This window comes from Perognathus longimembris, chromosome 16, assembly GCF_023159225.1.
Source record: "Perognathus longimembris pacificus isolate PPM17 chromosome 16, ASM2315922v1, whole genome shotgun sequence".
NCBI classification, from domain to species: Eukaryota; Metazoa; Chordata; class Mammalia; order Rodentia; family Heteromyidae; genus Perognathus; species Perognathus longimembris.
The window spans coordinates 38129508-38147344 of NC_063176.1; the positions used below are offsets into that span (position 1 = coordinate 38129508).

General features: G+C 43.3%; 1 protein-coding gene across 1 annotated transcript in view; it reads left to right on the top strand.

Moving 5' to 3' along the window:
- Positions 1 to 15580, top strand: part of Rell1 (RELT like 1) — a 49161-nt gene extending 33581 nt beyond the window's left edge. Inside the window, exons 4-7 of the mRNA XM_048364706.1 lie at positions 248 to 305; positions 3406 to 3642; positions 5524 to 5662; positions 14179 to 15580. Of these exons, the coding sequence (XP_048220663.1) occupies positions 248 to 305; positions 3406 to 3642; positions 5524 to 5659 (431 nt within the window). The 3' untranslated portion in view covers positions 5660 to 5662; positions 14179 to 15580. The remainder of the gene's footprint in view (positions 1 to 247; positions 306 to 3405; positions 3643 to 5523; positions 5663 to 14178) is intronic.
- Positions 15581 to 17837: the final 2257 nt, after the last annotated feature.

The window sequence follows — 17837 nt, forward strand, 5'->3', positions numbered from 1 at the left end:
TTATGTAACTTGTATGTGGTGGTCAACACTTGAAATTCGAAGGTATTTGTTCAAATTTCAGGCCTGATGGGGCCGCAGCAGAGCTAAGACAGGAGCCCACTTGGAAAGTTAACCTTCTCCTTTCCTGTGCCAGGGCCCTGAGCTGCAGGGCTTGAATGAGGCTTCTCCACCAGCCATGCTAATGTGCTCGTTCTTGGAGTGCTGATCCATTCCTTTTTAATCCTCCAATTTTCTTTTTATTCCTCAGCAAATGCAGATGTTCTAAAGGCAATGGTGGCAGATACCACTCTGGGTGATGTTGAAAGGTAAGTGCCCCTTACCCCCACCCCACACCCCACCCCACCTCCGGCCACTTCCTACCCAGCACCACAGAAGAGACAGTTCCAGGGATGTTATTCAGGCGTGATGACATGAAAGGCTGTTCGGCTACAGCAAACCTCCCCAGTGTTGCCATCTGGGGCAGATGATTCTCCGCTAGGAGTTCCTAGCTGAGGCATGGTGGGGTGTGTATCCATATCTGGCTCCTCCTCTCACTAGATGCCAGAGCACTGTCCCTCTGCCATGTCACAAGGTGTGACATGCCCAAATATGTAGAGACTGTCAATGACCCCTAGGGGGAATATCACTCTGGCTAAGGACTGTTGTGGTAGAGATGGTGCCAGGAGACCAGAAGTCTGCGTTCTTAGCTGTGGGTCAGATTTGTGTTATGAGCCAGTTCCTTAATAATGTTATTGGACAGATAAGGATGTACTTTTTAAATTGCGAGCTCAGATTGTTCTTTCTAGGTCAGTGGAGGGAATGGACAGGGAATGGTAGTTTTCAGATAGGGTTTTTCAAGTGAGACATGGGGAGAGGGAGAGGAGAAAGGGAGAGAGGGAGAAGGGGGCGGGGCATGGCCTCAGAGTTGGGAGACTGTCATTCTTGGTCAAGTCAGAGGACTACTGTGAGCTCCAGTTCCATCCTCTGTAAAACGGAGATAGCCATTGGATTGTTTTAAATACAAATTTACTGAAAGAACTTCATGAACAATGGCAGGTAAATGGATGCCGAGATTGGTTAGCAGCCCCCTGCTTTGTACTGTTTCTGCTTTACTGCTTTTAGGAATCTGGAGTTCCACAGTTCCTCCATCACCACATTGCTTCATCAGCAGTTACGAATAACTGTTTCTATGTAATTTGCCATTTCTACAACAAGGAGCATTGTTTGAGTGCTGCTGTGTGCTGTCTCAGCGTTCACAGACCCTTGCCCTGGAGATACGCAGTTGTTAGTGTGACACCCAGAAGCAGGTGCTGAGAGAGGCAGAGGCTGGTTGTAGGTAGAAGGTCCAGGAGGAAAGGCGAGGGGGCAGTGTGGAACACATCTGGGGGTGCTTGGTCTGGGGTGACCAGAGGTTGTGCTGTGGAGAGTAGCCACCTGCATGCGGACCATGTGGCATGGCAAGGGAGGTAGCAGGGTCCTTTCCTGTGTGGACCAGGCACCTGGTGCGTCTTCAGGATTAATGTGTTCTTCACACATTAGGTTAGATGAACTTTTTAGAGAGGTGGCTCAGGGTGCTGGAAAGTGGAGGTGGGAATCTGGTAATGTTCAGACACCAGCTGTGACTTCTCCCACTTTGAGCACTGACATCTAGTGTTAGGATCAGATGAGGTTTTGGTGTCCTTGTCTCAGTCCATCACTGGGTGTCATCAGGGTTTGAACCTCATAAATAAATGCCTGTTGAGTGAGTGCAGTTACATGCAGGAGCCCCGCTTGCGAAGAGTTGATGACAGCATGATGGGAAGGTCCTGCTCAGATGTTCTTTTAACAAAGGACATTTCTCTTAGACTGCCTGGGAACTTCTGGTTGGCTGTGCTTGTTTAGACGACTGTCTCTTCAGTCATGACCGGTACCTCTCTAAAAGTGTGCTGGTGCCGGGTGCCAGTGGCTCACCTCTGTCATCCTAGCTGCTCAGGAGGCTGAGATCGGAGGATCGCAGTTTGAAATGAGCTGGGGCAGGAAAACCCATGAGACCCAGCTCCAACAGACTACCAAAGAAGTGGAGCTATGGCTCAGGTGGTAGGTAGAGTGCTAGCCTTGAGCAAAAGGGACAACACCCAGGCCCTGAGTTCAAGCCTTAGGACACACACACACACACACACACACACACACACACGTGTGCAGGTCACAGATCAGTTGGCTTTCAGCAACCCAGAGGTTGGTTTCTGGCATTGCCAGCCTTCCGTGTGGCACAGAGGCTCTTGCAGTGGTGGGGTGTTGAGTTTCAGATGGGAGGCTTTGCAGGGCTGCCCGGCCTGCACCCACATGTACATGTGGCTGGTTCGTGGTCAGTCTACCCCTGTCCTGTTCTGATCCTTCCTGTAGTGTTAGGAACCCTGACACTTGCTTTCTGAAAGCAGCCAGCATCTGGCCTATATATTTTTGCTTTTTATATCTTGTCTCATCTGGGTAAGTTTTTTTCTAGATTCCTAACCTCTCTACTGTGGGTGAAGCACCTGGTGGGTTTAGTGTGGTTTTGGAACTTAGCTCTCTAGTTTTGGATATTAAATGCACTTGCTATGTGGCCTTGTCTAGTAATTTAGCTTATCTGAACCTTGATGTTCTCATTTTTTAAATTAGAAAATCAATAATATCCACATCATAAGGTTTTGTGAGAGTGAATAAAAAGCCCATGTAAAATTCATGGCATGACTTTTGAGATCTTGATTTAAATCTTTCTTCAACTGATTGGATGGATGTTCTATCAAGTCATCTTATGATTCAATTGAAATTTTTCTTTTTTTGGAGGGGCACATGTCAGGACATTTCTGTACTTACAGTTCTAGGCAGATTTTTGGCTATGTGAGAGAAATTAACATGACTGCATGAGAAGGGAGAATTTTGTGTGTCTGCCAGTACTGGGGCTTGAACCCTGTGTCTCCAAGCTATATTACTTAGCCTTCTTGCTTAAATCTGGTGCTCTACCACTTGAATCACAGCTTCACTTTGGGCCTTTTGGTGGCTTATTGGAGATAAGAGTTTTGCCATCTTTTCTGCCCGGGTTGGCTTCAAACCACAGTCCTCAGATCTTTGCTTCCTTAGTAGCTAGGATTATAGATGTGAACCATGGGCACCTAACCGAAGGGAAATTTTTGGAAGGAAATTGAATAAAGTCAAACGATATCATTGGAAGCAGTGGTTTATCTACAATTAATGAATTCCATTCTGGAAGTGACAAACCCCTCATTGCACAGTCCTGAGAGCTGAGTGCGGCCACCGTTGATGTTCACTTGTATAACTGAGAGAGATGCAGTTTTAAATTTGTTTAAATTGAGTTCTTAGGTCATGGGGGAGAGGCGGCATTTGCTGGCATTTAAGTAACCACTTTTCCTTTTTCCTTTTCCTATTTCTTCCCTCTCCACTCTTTAGCCCCTTGACCCCCAGCACCCCTGGCAGCCCACCTGTGAGTCCTGGGCCCCTGTCCCCAGGGGGCACCCCTGGGAAGCACATCTGCGGTCACCACCTGCACACGGTGGGTGGCGCCGTGGAGCGCGATGTGTGCCAGCGGTGCAGGCACAAGCGGTGGCACTTCATAAGACCTACCAACAAGTCTAAGGACAACAGACTACGGCGCCAGGGGGAAGTGACCGTCCTCTCTGTGGGCAGGTAAGGCCCTGTTGATGCTTCTGGTGGGTATGGCATGGTTGCCATAGCTACAGATCTGTACTCTGCTGTCCCTAGGGAGAGTGTCTACCTAAGCTTAGGGGGGTTGCTTAGCTGTTTTCCGAGTCCTGGCTGTCTACAACAGCAGCAGAATACTGAAAGAAGCATCCTGCTGAGTGCTAGATCAGAGTAATTAATGTGGAGTAATTAAAGCAAATGATTAATTACTTGCTGAAGAGAGCCTAGCCTCTTCACCTTTATCTATCTGTTCCTCTTATGGATAGCCTCAGAATTAGATGGGGGGAGTGGGGGTTCCATGGATAGCTCAGTAGCTATGGTGAGTTCCAGGACCCTTCCTTGTATGGCTCTGCAGTCTAGGAGCACAAAAAGCTCTCTCAGTACATGCACGATTCTTCTGCATATGCTAGACAAGCTGGGAGGGTGCGTGTGACCGGAAGACCTCAGTGTTGAGGGGCATGGAGAGGGAGGGGCCTGTGGCTATGACTGACACATAGTGTGTTTTGCAGTGTGTCCCAAGGCTCACACAGGACCTGGCTTGCTAATGCCGCATCTGGAAAGGCCACACGTATTCCACAAGTCACAAGGAGAAGAAAGTGGGCTGTTTGCCACTTCTAGCAAAACAGCATAACTCATGACCAGTGTTTTATTAGGAGGCAGAGTCACGGGAATTTATGAATGCAAATGAATGGGAACCTGTAGATCTTAGGAAAAAGCACATTTTGTTCACTTGAAAAAAAGAATTTTCAACTCAGATTGAACATGCATTCTCCAGTGCCACACATCCAGCTGTCTTTCCCATGAACACTGGTGATTCCACGTGGCTTTTCAGCGTTTGTTGCTTTCCGGTGCCACAGGCTGGATCTGGGTTTCAACTCTGCCTTGTTCTTTCTTTCCCTTTCTGTACCCTGCCCCTGGACATCACATGGTGCATGACCTTACTTTGTACACAGAAGAAGAATTTTATTTTAGAACATTTTATTTATAAAGACACTGCTATTGAAAGCCTCTAGAGAGTTGCAAATTGTCTAGGAAAACAATAAAGTTGTGTACAGTTGCTTTTCATTTCCCTCTTAATTCGTAATGAAAACCTCTTCTTTAACTTCTTTCTTCTTTAACTTATTTGTTTTCTTGAATGCTTAAAGAAAATGCACCCGATTTTATCTTTAAAAGAAAAAAGAAATCTCCCAGCCAATGCTGGTGAAATATACTGTTGGGCTCTTCTGGCTTTCTCTCTATCTTGTGTCTGTGTCTGTGTCTGTGTCTGTGTCTGTGTCTGTGTCTCTCTATCCCTCTCTATATTCCTGTGTCTGTATCTGTGTCTCTGTCTCTTTTATCTGCGTTCAGATGTCTGCCTGACAGGTGTGTGTTTTCCTGAGGTCATCATCTAGAAGTGATCTTTCTGGCTATGTCATGCTAGTTTGAAAACCAGTTAAGTTTTTATCCAGCCTCCTGTGGTAAAGCCCATGTCACTGCTGGAGGCCACAGTGCTGAGTCCTGGCCTTGTCCAGTGCGGTTAGTCTGCTCTTGGAGTAACCTGGGTGGTTACTGTGGGTGGAGGTCAGCAAGGTGGGAGGGGCTGGCTGGGACGGCCTTTCCTATGAGTTCATTTTTTTTCTGTTGTTGTTGCTGCTGCCCTAACTTTTGGTTGTTTATTTGAAGTCTTTGAGCCGGGTGATTAAAAAAAAAAACAAAACACTTTTTTATAATTCTGTTTTTCTTTTCTGTGCTGGGAATTGAACCCACATGGCCTTGGCACATGCTGGACAAGTGATTTGCCACTGGGATACAACCCCAACCTATTCACTCAAATAATTCTGTTTACTGGAAAAGAAAAGCCCACCTCATCTTCCCTTCCTTCCTCAGGTTTAGGGTGACAAAAGTGGAGCACAAGTCAAACCAGAAGGAGCGGAGAAGTTTGATGTCCATGAGTGGGACTGAGAGTGTCAACGGGGATCTGCCAGTGACACCTGTGAAAAGAGAACGCAGCGGCACCGAGTAGCAGGTGAGCTGTAGTTTTGGTGACGTGGTGACATGGGGAGAAGGTGCTGAGGGCCTCCCTGGGCCCTGGCCATATAGCAATGACACTTGGGCAGGGAAATGGTAAGGCTTTTCTGAAATTGGTCAGATGGAGGGGAACCAAACATATGATTATTTATCTGATCAGAACTTCTCATAAAGGGTCTGCGAACTCTCCCTCCTGAGCCCTGACGTGTAATGAGCATTGAAAGATTGCACAGGATGCAATAGGGAATGGTAGGGATTGTGGCATATCAGAAATCCTATCACCCATTGGCTAGGCTTTCATTAGCACAAGTCAGGAAATAGCTAGTTGTTCCTATATTATTGTACTGAGAAAAAAGGGTAAAATCCAGATTTTACGTTTTATGTGAAATCACCACAAGAGTTTTTGTTTGTTTGCTTGTTTTTCTTTTTCCCTTTTAAAAACTGTTTTATGCATAAAGGAGGTATATAGACTGTTACATAACTCAGGAAATGAGTATATTTCCTTTTGGACAATGTCACCCCTTCCTTCACTGTTTTACCCTCCCGTTCCCACCCACAAGTTGTATAGTTCATTTTCAACATAGTGTCTAGTGAATACCACTGTGGCATTTGTTCATCTTTTGTCCCTTCATTTCTGTGCCTTCCTCCCTTATCTGCCCCTCCCTCCCTCCCTCCCTCCCTCCCTCCCTCCCTTCTTCTCTTCCTCTACTTCCTCTCCTTTCTTTTGGCATTACTAAGATTTTGAACTCATGGCCTTGCGTTTGTTGGGCAGGTGCTCTACCACTTGAGCCATACTTCTTTGCTTTATTGTTTGAAAAGATCTTTTAAAGATTAATCTATTTATTTATTTATTTATTTATTGTCAAAGTGATATACAGAGGGGATATAGTTTCATATACAAAGCAGTGAGTACATTTTTTATCAAACTTGTTACCTCCTCCCTCATTTTTCTCCCACCTTCCCCCCTCCCCCATACCCCCCCTTGAATTGTACAGTTGGTTTACAGATTGCTTTTACATTGGTCCTCCTTTTACCCTTTGTCTCTTCATTTTGATGTTCCCCTTTCCTTCCCTAGTTCCGGTAAATGTGTAGACAATACCCAAGATACCAAAATCAGTTACAGTGACATCAGGGTTAAACCATTGGGGAGAAAGCCAAAAAAAAGGGCATAACTTCACATGATCCTCAGACCAGCCCAGATGCAACCCTCCTATTTTATGCTGCCTCTGTGGCTGGAATGATAGGTGTGTACTGCCACACCTGCTTTTTATTGGTTGAGGTTAGGTCTTGTGAACTTTCTGCAGGGGTTGTTGTAGTCCTGTGAGCCTCCCTATTCCATCTCTGGAGTAGCTAAGGATTACAGGCGTGAGTCATCATGCCCATACCACAGGTTTTTCAATGTTGGTAGCTGTCTAAAATTTGTTGCAAAAATCAAACTAGCTTGTGTTTTCTATGTTTAGGAAAATATTTGAAGCAGGGAAATCTGGGCTTCCCCCCCCCCCCTTTGAATTGGAAGCCAGTTTGATTTGATGGATGACATCAAAGCAGACACCTCAGTAGGGACATTACTCTGAAATATACTCCATAGCAATACTGGTCTTTCCACCAAATATTTGGGAACCATTGAAAAGCAGAGTTGTCTTGGCACTTTTAATTTGGGGATGTAACACTTTAGAGAAACAAAAGAACCCCTTGATGACTTGATAGTGGCTGACTTACCCTCCCTCTGTTTATGGCTTAAGGAACATTATCATTTTTTATGCTTATTTATATGCAAAAGGGTGAGGATTACATGAAAAAAAAAAAAAAAAAAAAAGAAGGGTTGAGTAGAGGCAGAGGTCATTGGGAAATAACAAAGTTGAGCCCAAGCGCTGGGATCCAGCTGCTGGGCTCCAATCCCATTTGCTCTTCTGACAGTGGATCTTGGGTGAGGTAGTTGATCCAGCTTTTGATGCCTTAGCAAATGGAACCCCTGCCTGCTGCATTGAAGGGGGCAGTGGGTTTCTGTGGAGTAGCCTGGATGTCCAGAGCTTGGCATATTGGAGATGCTGGGTCAGTGCTGCAGCTTTTGGTAGTTGGGGCTGAGTGGAGGGCAGAATTGGTGTCTGACGTCTGCCAGGCACCCAGGGGCTGAAGGCATCTGTGAGATTTCTCTTAAGACACAGGCTGCCTGATAGCTAAATTACCTTTCAGGTATCTGGTCCCTTTTTGCTCTAGAAGCCTCTTGTAGAGGAGAAGCACACAGGAAAGTCTTGTCTTGAACCTTACAGCCAATTCTGGTGGCCTTGCGAAAGGAGCCAGGAGGAATTCGGAAGCCAGGGTTAATTCCGCTGGTTTTTGTGTCATCATGATAAACATCTAATGGGGTTGAGGTGGTCCTCCAGTTCTGTGGATGAGGAAACTGATGGATGCCAAGGGTAATTTACATAGGGAAGGTTACGGGGCTGGGAAGAGGAGCCCAGATTTCCACCTGGGGTCGTTGATGACAAGACCAGTCACACCCACCGGTCAGCAACTGTGGTCAGGAGCCGGCAGCCTGAGTGAGACCCATGAATGGGAAGCGGATCCACTGGTGGTGGAGGAATTTATGGTCTAATGTGGTAGCCACTGCTCATCTGTGGCTACATAATTTAAGTAACAATAAAAGTGTACTACTGTACCTGCATGAGTCACGAGCCAGCATTCAGCAGCCACAGTTGGCAAGGTTCTTCCCTGTTTGGACGCAGCAGACTCACTACACTTCTATGGCTGAAGAAGTTTTATTGAATATGAGGTACCCATGGAGTTTGATTTGGACTGTGGAGTGACCTTGGCCAATGAGAGAATCATTCTGATGAAGGTCAGCATGGACTGGCCCGTTTGGGAACAGAAGCCTCTGGCCACTTAGGACAAAGAAGGCCCAGCCAGCTCTGCTGAGACCCACGCTCATGAGAAGGGGTCATGAGGACAGTATGCACGTGCCCATCAGCAGGTTGTCCATCAGTCATGGCTCAGTGGCAGGCAGGAACTGCAAGATGATCCTCTTGTCACGCTCAGCCCTAATGAGAACCAGGCTAAGGTCTGCAAAGGTTAAAAGAATTAGGATTGCTCAGCTGACTTTCTTGGCGTCAGTTCTGACTATAGAAATTGGATGCAGTCATCTGAAGTCTTGACCACATAGATCTGGGTTATCATTTGGTATTCTCTGCCAGGCTTCCCCATGTGAAAATAGTGCTTATCTGCCAGTATCTCCCCTTTCCGTAAATGTGAACGCACTGATTGTAGAGTGTCTAGGATACAGTTGACTGTCAGTAGGTAGTGGTCACGCAGTGTTGTCCCATCCACATTAGTAGAGGGCATGGTAATAGCGGCCTTACAAAGGGAATGTATAGGCAGCTGGAGGCATGGCTCAGGTGGTTGGGTGCCTGCCTAGCAAGCTGAGTTCAATCCACAGTACTGCCAAAAGAAAAAAGAAAAGTACAAAAATGTGTAATTTTGAAATTAAAAAGAAAAAAAATTAATCCAGGTTCTGGTGGTTCATGCCTGTAACCTTAGCTACTCAGGAGGCTGAGATCTAAAGATTTCAGTTGGGAGACAAGTTGAGCAGGAAAAACCGTATGACTCTTATCTCCAATTAACTACCAAAAAGCCAGAAGTAGAGTTGTGGTTCAAGTAGTAGAGCACCAACTTTGAGTGAAAAAGCTAAGGGATAGAGCCTAGGTCCTAAGTTCAGCCCATTACTGTGGTGTGTGTGTGTGTGTGTGTGTGTGTGTGTGTGTGTGTGTGTGTGTTTATGTGTGTGTGCATGCACATGTGCAGCACACACACACAAATAATACAGAACCTTTCGACCCCCAAAGTAAACTGTAAATGTCTATGTTCCAAGGAGTAAACGAATTATGATACTTAGAGCAAATTTTAGAGGACTCTGCATATGCTTTGAGAGGCCATTCCACATGTTAACTTATTTTATCTTCAGGATGGTAGTAGGTAGGTGCTAGCTGGTACTTCAGGTGGCAGATGAAGGTCTTAAGCTTAGAGTTTTAAAAAGTGTGCTTAGACTTGTCTGCATGAGAGTGATGGAGATCAGTGTCAACAGGCAGCCTGGCTTCAGGTATAGCTGACTTTACCCAGCTGGGGCCAAGACAAGCAAGTTGGGTCCTGCTGGGCAATCACTGTGGATTGCCCTCAGTGGACTCCGTTCTTGGTGGTTTTTTTTTTTTTTTTAAAAATAAGGTATCATTAAGTGTTTTCTTGATATTTTTCTCATGTTTCCCAAGAAAAAGTGTGCTTAGTGTAGTTTGGATTCCTCAACTAGACAAACCTGCATTTTTGTTTCATCTGGCCCCAAATCTCTGGATCTGGGTTGAATCCAAAAATATTTTCCTAGTAGAGGTGTCATGTTTCTTTTATGTAGTTGATGACAGTCTTTGCAGTTGTTCCTAAAAGATGTTTTGGTTCAAGCTGGATTTTTTTTTTTTAGCTAAGAGATTTTGTTGGAATGGTTTATTTTGCTGTAGAGTAGATTCAAGTATTTGAATGCATGTGCAGATCCATTTATTGCTTAGCTTTCTTTTTTTTTAAATTTTGGTGTTTTAAAATAAAAACTAGACTTAGGTATACACAGTCAATTCCCTGTACCCACAGGTTCTGCTTCTGTGATCAATGCAGTATAATAACATTTACATAGCATTTACATAGCATTTGGTTTTATAAACCATCTAGAGAGAATTAAAGTTCACAGGAGGATGTGTGTTGGTTCTATAGAGATACTGTGCAATTTTATATAAGGGGCTTGCAAGTCCACAGATTCTTGTTTCCTTTGTGGTCATGGAATGCACCCCCATGGATAGGAGGGGGACTGACAGTATCTCCATGGAACGTTATCAAGATGGTGCTAGGCTTTCTCCCTCTGCCCTTGGCTCTTTCCTAAACAAAACCAGTTGTTTGTCCCCTCCCCCACTGGGTTCTGTTCCCTCTGCTTCTTTGGCCTGAGTTCTTTTTTTGTAGCTAGTTCTAACTTACAGTCTGCCTGATTTATTTTGGCAATGCAGCTAAAAATGCTTTCTTCCTTTTTTTTTCCCCACTGAAAATGTGTTTTGGTTTTTGCTCAGAAGAATAAGCTTTTGTTCTTCAAAATTAAATAAATCGAATTGCGCTCAGTCTCCAGATGCCACTGCCTTGTCTTCATTGTCAATGGTCTTTTGCCTTTTTTTTTTTTTTTTTAATAAAAATGATCCTGTAGTAAACATTCCAGATTATATGCTCCCTTTTCCATTTCATGATTATATCTTCTTGCAGACATTGGTGTGGTAAGTTTGCATAGCAATATTTTATGCATTTTTATTTTTAACTAGACATTTAAATTTTTTGCCCTGTGTCTATTTGGATTATTTAGGTTTTTGCTTTAGCATTATTATTTGCTGTCGATTGATTGAGTTCTGTCAGTGTTCTGGATATTGTCCCCTCTGTCAACTCTATAGTTTGTTTCTTCTCTTCTGTAAGCTACGTCTCCCTTTGTTTTTCTTGGAGTACTGGGATTGAACTCATGGCCTCATACAGATAGACGACTGCTCTTGCACTGAGCCACACCCCCAGCCACTGACTCCTCTGTTGATTGTTTCCTTTGTGCTGAGAAGCTTTTTAGGTTTACATAATCCCATGTATATTTTTCCTATTGTTGCTTGCATTTTTTTGAGCCTACCTAAAAAATGTTTGCCAGACCTATGTCATGGAGATTTGCCTCCCCGTTTTCTTCTAGTAGTTTTATAGTTACTTTTTTTGGCCAGTCCTGGGCCTTGGACTCAGGGCCTGAGCACTGTCCCTGGCTTCCTTTTGCTCAAGGCTAGCACTCTGCCACTTGAGCCACAGAGCCAGTTCTGGCCGTTTTCTGTATATGTGGTGTTGGGGAATTGAACCCAGGGCCTCATGTATATGAGGCAAGCTCTTTTGCCACTAGGCCATATCCCCAGCCCTATAGTTACTTTTAAAAATCAAAATAAAAGTTATTAGATGTTTGAAGTGACTTTATTATTAAAATTCTATAAAATTTTATTTTAGTAATTTATTTTGGTGATCAAAGTGGATTTTAAAGGCTGAAGCTTTAATTCTATCACTTAGCTACCACTGATTTTTAGGAATGTTGCTTAACCCAGTTAAACCTCAGTTTCTTCATCTTTCAAACAGGGTGTTGCTGGACTTAAATGACATGCTTATACTTCTAAGTTCAGGCTTTGACACAGTAAATTAATGTACTGAACATTCACTGCTATCAGTTTTTCATGTCATTTTGAGTGGTCTTGGTTATGAGGCCATTTTCCAAGCATCAACTGGGGTCTTCCTTTATTTTTTAAAATGTCTTACGAACCTCACAGCATTGCACTCTCAGGACATCTCACAAATAGTATTTAGGCTGGGCTCTGGTGGCTCACACCTATAATCCTAGCTACTCTGGAGGCTGAGGCCTGAGGATCATGGTGCCAAGCCAGCCCGTGCAGGAAAAATCTGTGAGACCCTTACCTCCAATAAACTACTCAGAAAAAGCTGGAAGTGGCTCTGTGGCTCAAAGTGGTAGAGTGCCAGCCTTGAGTGAAAAGCTCAGGGACAGTGCCCAGGTCCTGAGTTCAACCCCCTCCCCCCCCCAAAAAAAAAGACATTTACAAAAAAGGAACAAGATTTCAGATATGACAGAAGATTCTTATTCGGATGCGTTGGCCTCTTAGGACCAGCGTAATCAAAATTTATAAGAAGAGATGACCCACAGTGGGTGGGGTCCAGCCTTCTCTGTGTAGCCCGGCCGGTGGTCTGGCATGCTCACGCTGTAACTCCGTTTGGAATGGGAAGTTCAATGATGGAACATGACATCCCAGGGCTCCCATCCCCCAGCCTTGACTTTGTTATTCTCCTGATAGAAAAAATCTAGCTCTAAAAACAGCGGATTACCCTTTTCTTTCTAGTTAACAAAATTTTACTGGAAACATTTCTCACATTTTTTTAAACCTTATTTTTTCCCTTTTCTTTTTAGAGCTGTTTTTGTATTTCTTCATCTCTGGCCCCTGTAGCTCTTTCTGTGCTGGAATGTTCTGTATGCATCCTTTCTGGAAGTAGCCTCTGCCCGCCTTCCTTGATGTGACTTTGGCCAGCTATAAATATGAATCCGTGCAGAGCGAGGTTGTGGTCTTACTGTGCGTGATGAGTTCTTTCTTTAGAATTGAAAGCTTGATGTGTGCCATTTAAGGGGATACTGCTTTATTTCCAGTTTAGCTAAGGAGATGGTGGTACCCAACTCATTTTGCTCTGAAAACCAGTCTTAATCCCCGGTGTCTCATTTCTCCTCTGTAAAACTACTGCAAGTCATTTATGACTATAACTAGTAATAGAAGAATGACAACATGAATGATGTTGGAATACTTATCCTAGGATCATAGGATATCATAAACTAAGAGATTTAGACATCTTAAGATGCCTTGAATTTGAATTTAAGGACATCTTAAATTAAGACATCTCTATAATCTTTTTGGAAGTTCCATGTTTCTTCCGGCTGGCGTTGTCTGGTTTTGTTTGGCAGATGGGAGATGGCTTAGGAGGTTTTGTTCCTAAGCCTGTGTTAGTTGCCCCGGCTACATCTTAATATTTCTCTAGAATTTGAGTTCTGTTCTGGGTTGTTCCAGTCTTCAGGAAAGAGAATGGCTACAAAGGTTTAATTAAATGGGATACTTATAAGAAATATTTTGGAAAGTATAAAGGAATTTCACAAGTATGGAGACTTTGTGTTTATTATAAATACAGACAGACACTACAATGGCCAGTTGTTGCAAAGAGGTAAAATTACAATAGAGAAGCTCAAGGTCCAATGTAAATCTAGAAGTTTGGTCTTTGGCTCAGTGGTAGAAAATTTGCTTCACCTATATGAGGCCCTGGGTTCCATCTCCAGCATTGCAAAAGGAAAAACAAAAACAAAAACAACCTAACTGACAAACCAACCAAACTCCCCAAATAAAACCAAGCAGAAAAAAAAAAGGAAACCAAACCCCAAAACCACCTAAGATTAAACATTTTGTCATTGTGCTCTTAACTCTGCAGTGAAGTCCTAGGCAGGCTGCCCTAGGGGCTCTCTGGAGACCCAGGATGCCTTGTGTGGTCCATAGAAAGTTCTGCTTACTGAAGACTGTCGCTCTGCAGTTCATGGCCTGACAATGCATGGGGAGCTTTTCTTTGAGGAAGTGATACAGGATCTCAGGGGGTAATACCTGCCTGTCATCCTTAGAGGCAGGTGAAGATACCTTTAGTCTCTTGGAGTTCTCAAACTACTGCTTTCTCAAAATTTGATAATGAGGTCCTTTTGGAATTGTGGTACTTACATTTCCTTATGCTTGATTTCTAGAAGAAATGAATGAGAGGGAGGAATGCAGTGAGATGAGGTGGGATGAGTAAAGAAGGAACACATTTGTATGTGTTTAGATATTCAGGCAGATCAGTGATGTGATATGATGTGTCCTTTGGTTAAAGCTCTCCCATTTCCATTTTCTCTTGCAGCCATGGCTTTCTTTGAAGAATTCAAAGAGACTGAAAACTTGCAAGATATGAAGTTGCCTCGGGAATATTTTTATATATTTTATACAGTTTCTATGAAGTCAGCAGGCATGCAGATAAAAACCTAAAAGGGAATGGGTTTTTCTATTTTCTTTCTTTATTTTTTTTTGGCTATACTGCTGGCTACAGAATTCAGTTTGCTTTGAAACAAGTTCTGGTTTAAAAAGTCAAATGAAAAATTGTATTAGTAGATTCCAGGAAAGGAAAGAAAGAGCTCAGGGGTCATCTTATGGTGGCCATTGGCCAGTGGCCAGTGGCTTGTTCCAGCAGTGGTAAACACACACACACAGCTTCCCCCAGGATCACTGGGAGGGGTACAGGGGAGCTGTTCACACACATATACGCATGCACACATGCACACTCGCCCTGGCTGTTACAAAAGATGGATTTCCATGGCAAAAGGTCCTTGGAGATCCTCTAGTCTCATGCTGAAAAGCCCATCTCCTAAGAGATCATGGAATCAGATGGGACCAGACACTTGACTGGATTCCTTCAGCTTAATTAACTCTGGTTACTGCCCAGCTGTTTTGGAGTCACTTACAACATATTGAGAAATTCCTGTTTGTCCTAACTTAGGCTAAGCAACTCTCATGTAGTCCAGTGAATAACTGGAGAGAAATGGTTTCAAGTCACTAAGAAAGCATTCTCCTTTGACAACCAGAGGCCAAAACAACCCACTTTGGCAAGATGAGCCGGTGGAGAACTCGGTGTCCTGCCTTCCATCTTGTGGCCGAAGCTCAGTATTTCAAAGACTGTTGCTTCTTTCTCTTGAGGCTGGGACAATCCTTCCAACTCCCCCCCCTCCCTCCCATTCTTCCTTCCTTTCTTCCCATTTCCCCCTCCCTGTTTCTCTCTCTCTTCTCGGTCTATGTCTCCCTATATCTCTCTGTTTCCCCTCTGCTTTCCATGTCTCCAGCTGAAGAGCACAGAAAGCAAAGACAGTATTTGAGTCTATCTGGGGTTAGGGCTGAGGGAAAGCTCCAAGACCTGCCTTCTAAGTGCCAGTGCTGTGCCTTGGGTACTTCTTTTATATTAAAGAGAAAAGGCACATTTGTCATTTGGCTTTCCCAAAATGACTTTCATAAAAATACACTCCGTGGTATTTACTGTCATTATACTTACTTGGTTCTATTTTTGTCATCAAACTAAAAAGTTCTAACATTTTAAATGAATGATACATTTAATTTGATGTGAATTCTTACTGCCCGCTAGTAAACAACATGTGTGAATACAGAGTAGAAGTCAGTATGGATGTAAATTTCAGTGTGGTCCAGAAAGTACCATGTAGGAATTTTAGGGGTCTGTGTAAATAATATATGTTAGATGTAGGACAGCACTTTTACTTTAGCATACATACATATAAAAATGAGCCCTCTAAATGATGAGGGGTAAATTGTAAGATATTCTTCAGCTTTAATTATTTTTTTAAATTTTATTCAAGTCAGAGCACTTTTGTATAGCAATACAACAGGCAAGAGAATACTCAAAAATATTTAAAATTGTATTTATACAAAGAGTACGTTTTAAATATTTTTCTATTACTTGAGCAGTTTGTATATGGCTAGCTTCCAAATATGCCAAAAGTTAAGCTATTCAATATTTTCAACACATCAGCTTTTTACTGGTTTATACTATCTGAGGAGACTTCTTCAGTGTTCCCAAAGCAAGTGATGTTTACAGGTCTTATCTTTTCTTCCTCCTTGAGAAGGGCTGAGGATCCGGGGTGAGCTCGCTGTACAAAACACTACTGATGGATACTTTCTTGGTCTAATCCATGGACTGGCTACCACCTTGGTGTGAACATTTGTAAAGGAAAATTTTTTTTCACCCTTTTTGAGTGTCAAATGTATTTTTAACTTGTCTGGTTTGTACTTTTGCTTCTTTTGTACTACCAAAGCAGAGTTAAGAATAAAAAAAATGTTGAACATATTGTGTTGTGAATGATTGGTCCCTGGAACCCTGGCTCCACGTTTGGCTTTTTAGGTGGTTAATTGAGCTTCCTCTTACAGGGCCTACTTTCTTAGACTTGACTTGTCAGGCCATTACTTGGCTATTGTTCTTTGGATTTTTCCATTGAGATTGACCTTAGACATAGAGATGAGCTATAAAAGCAATATGGAATTCATATATTACCCTCACTCTGTTTCCCCTTTACATGTCATTTCACGTCACCACAATGAACAGCCTTAAAGTTTTAACATGGGTCTGATGCTATTGATTAAACCACATTGGAGTCTCTTTATTCCGCAAGCACCTCTTTTTCTTTCCAGAATCCCCTTAAATCTCCTGTGACCTGTGTTTTCAGATTAAAAAAAAAAAAGGTGATGTATGGAACAGTTACAGTTACACAAGTCAGATAAAAGGTACATTTCTTTATGGACAATTTCCCTCCCTCCCTCCCTCCCTCCCTCCCTCCCTCCCTCCCTCCCTCCCTCCCTCCCTCCCTCCCTCCCTCCCTCCCTCCCTCCCTCCCTCCCAGATTTTCCCTTCTCTCATCACCCATATAAGTTGTATAGTTCATTTTCACATAGTGTCTAGTGAGTACCACTGTTTTTCAGGTCTTGACGCTTTCTTTTCTTCTCAGTTCATTGGTAGAAAGCCCTGTGACTTGCAGGTTGTCGAGCTCTTTCTCAGAATTCCATGGAGGTTTTGCATTAGGGAAAAGATCACCCGTGGGTAGTGTATCCTTCCAGTGCCATGCGGTGATGAGTGACATGGAAGGACATGTCCCACCATCTGGTCAGTGCTGTGTCCACCAGGCTGACTTGGTAATGAATGAACATTTAAGAGGGAAGATATGATACTCAAATTGGGCAAGTAGCCTTCTTGTTCTTAAACTTCTACCTAGTAATGTCACCACCTATATTTGTTTCCTGGAGCTCCCATTAACCAATTATCTAAAACTGGGTGACCTCAAACAGCCGTTTACTGTTGAAGATCAAGTGGGCTCCTTAAATTCCTGTGGTGGCTGGCTGTTCTTGGTTTACAGCAGCTGTATCTCAAGATCTGTTTACAAGTTCTGTGTGTCCTCTTCTTTGTCCTTATAAGGCCAGCAGGCATTGGGGTTCAGACCCACTGCAACCCCCTATGACTTCATCTTAGCCTGATTATATTTGCAGAGACCCTGTTTCTAAATAGGTTCACGGTTCACAGGTCCTGGGAGTCTTATGGGATGCCATCCTCGAGGGTGGGGGTTGAGGTCTTGCCTACAGTTATTGCTGTGATAAGAACTCAGGGCGGGGACTATTATTTTTCATTTCTTTCTCCTATTGTCAGGAAACCTGAATCTTAGTTTCTACAACATTTTTGAGTGTTTAACCCAACCATACATGTAAAGGAGTTTGATGATGCTCGCTTATGGGAAACACTATCAGAGTTCAGTGTGTTTATATTCCTTTGGTTCCCATCTTTTCAGGCATTAGGTGAAAACTACAGTTATTGGTCCAGATCCATTAGTATACACCTCCTGAAGCTTAACTATGAGATTTATTTGTAAGGTAGGATCATTTGTCACGATCTGTATTCTAACTTTCTGGCTAAGAACAAAAAAATAAATAGATATACAGCCAAGGTTTGTTCTTTTGGTGTTTCATGGAGTTCTG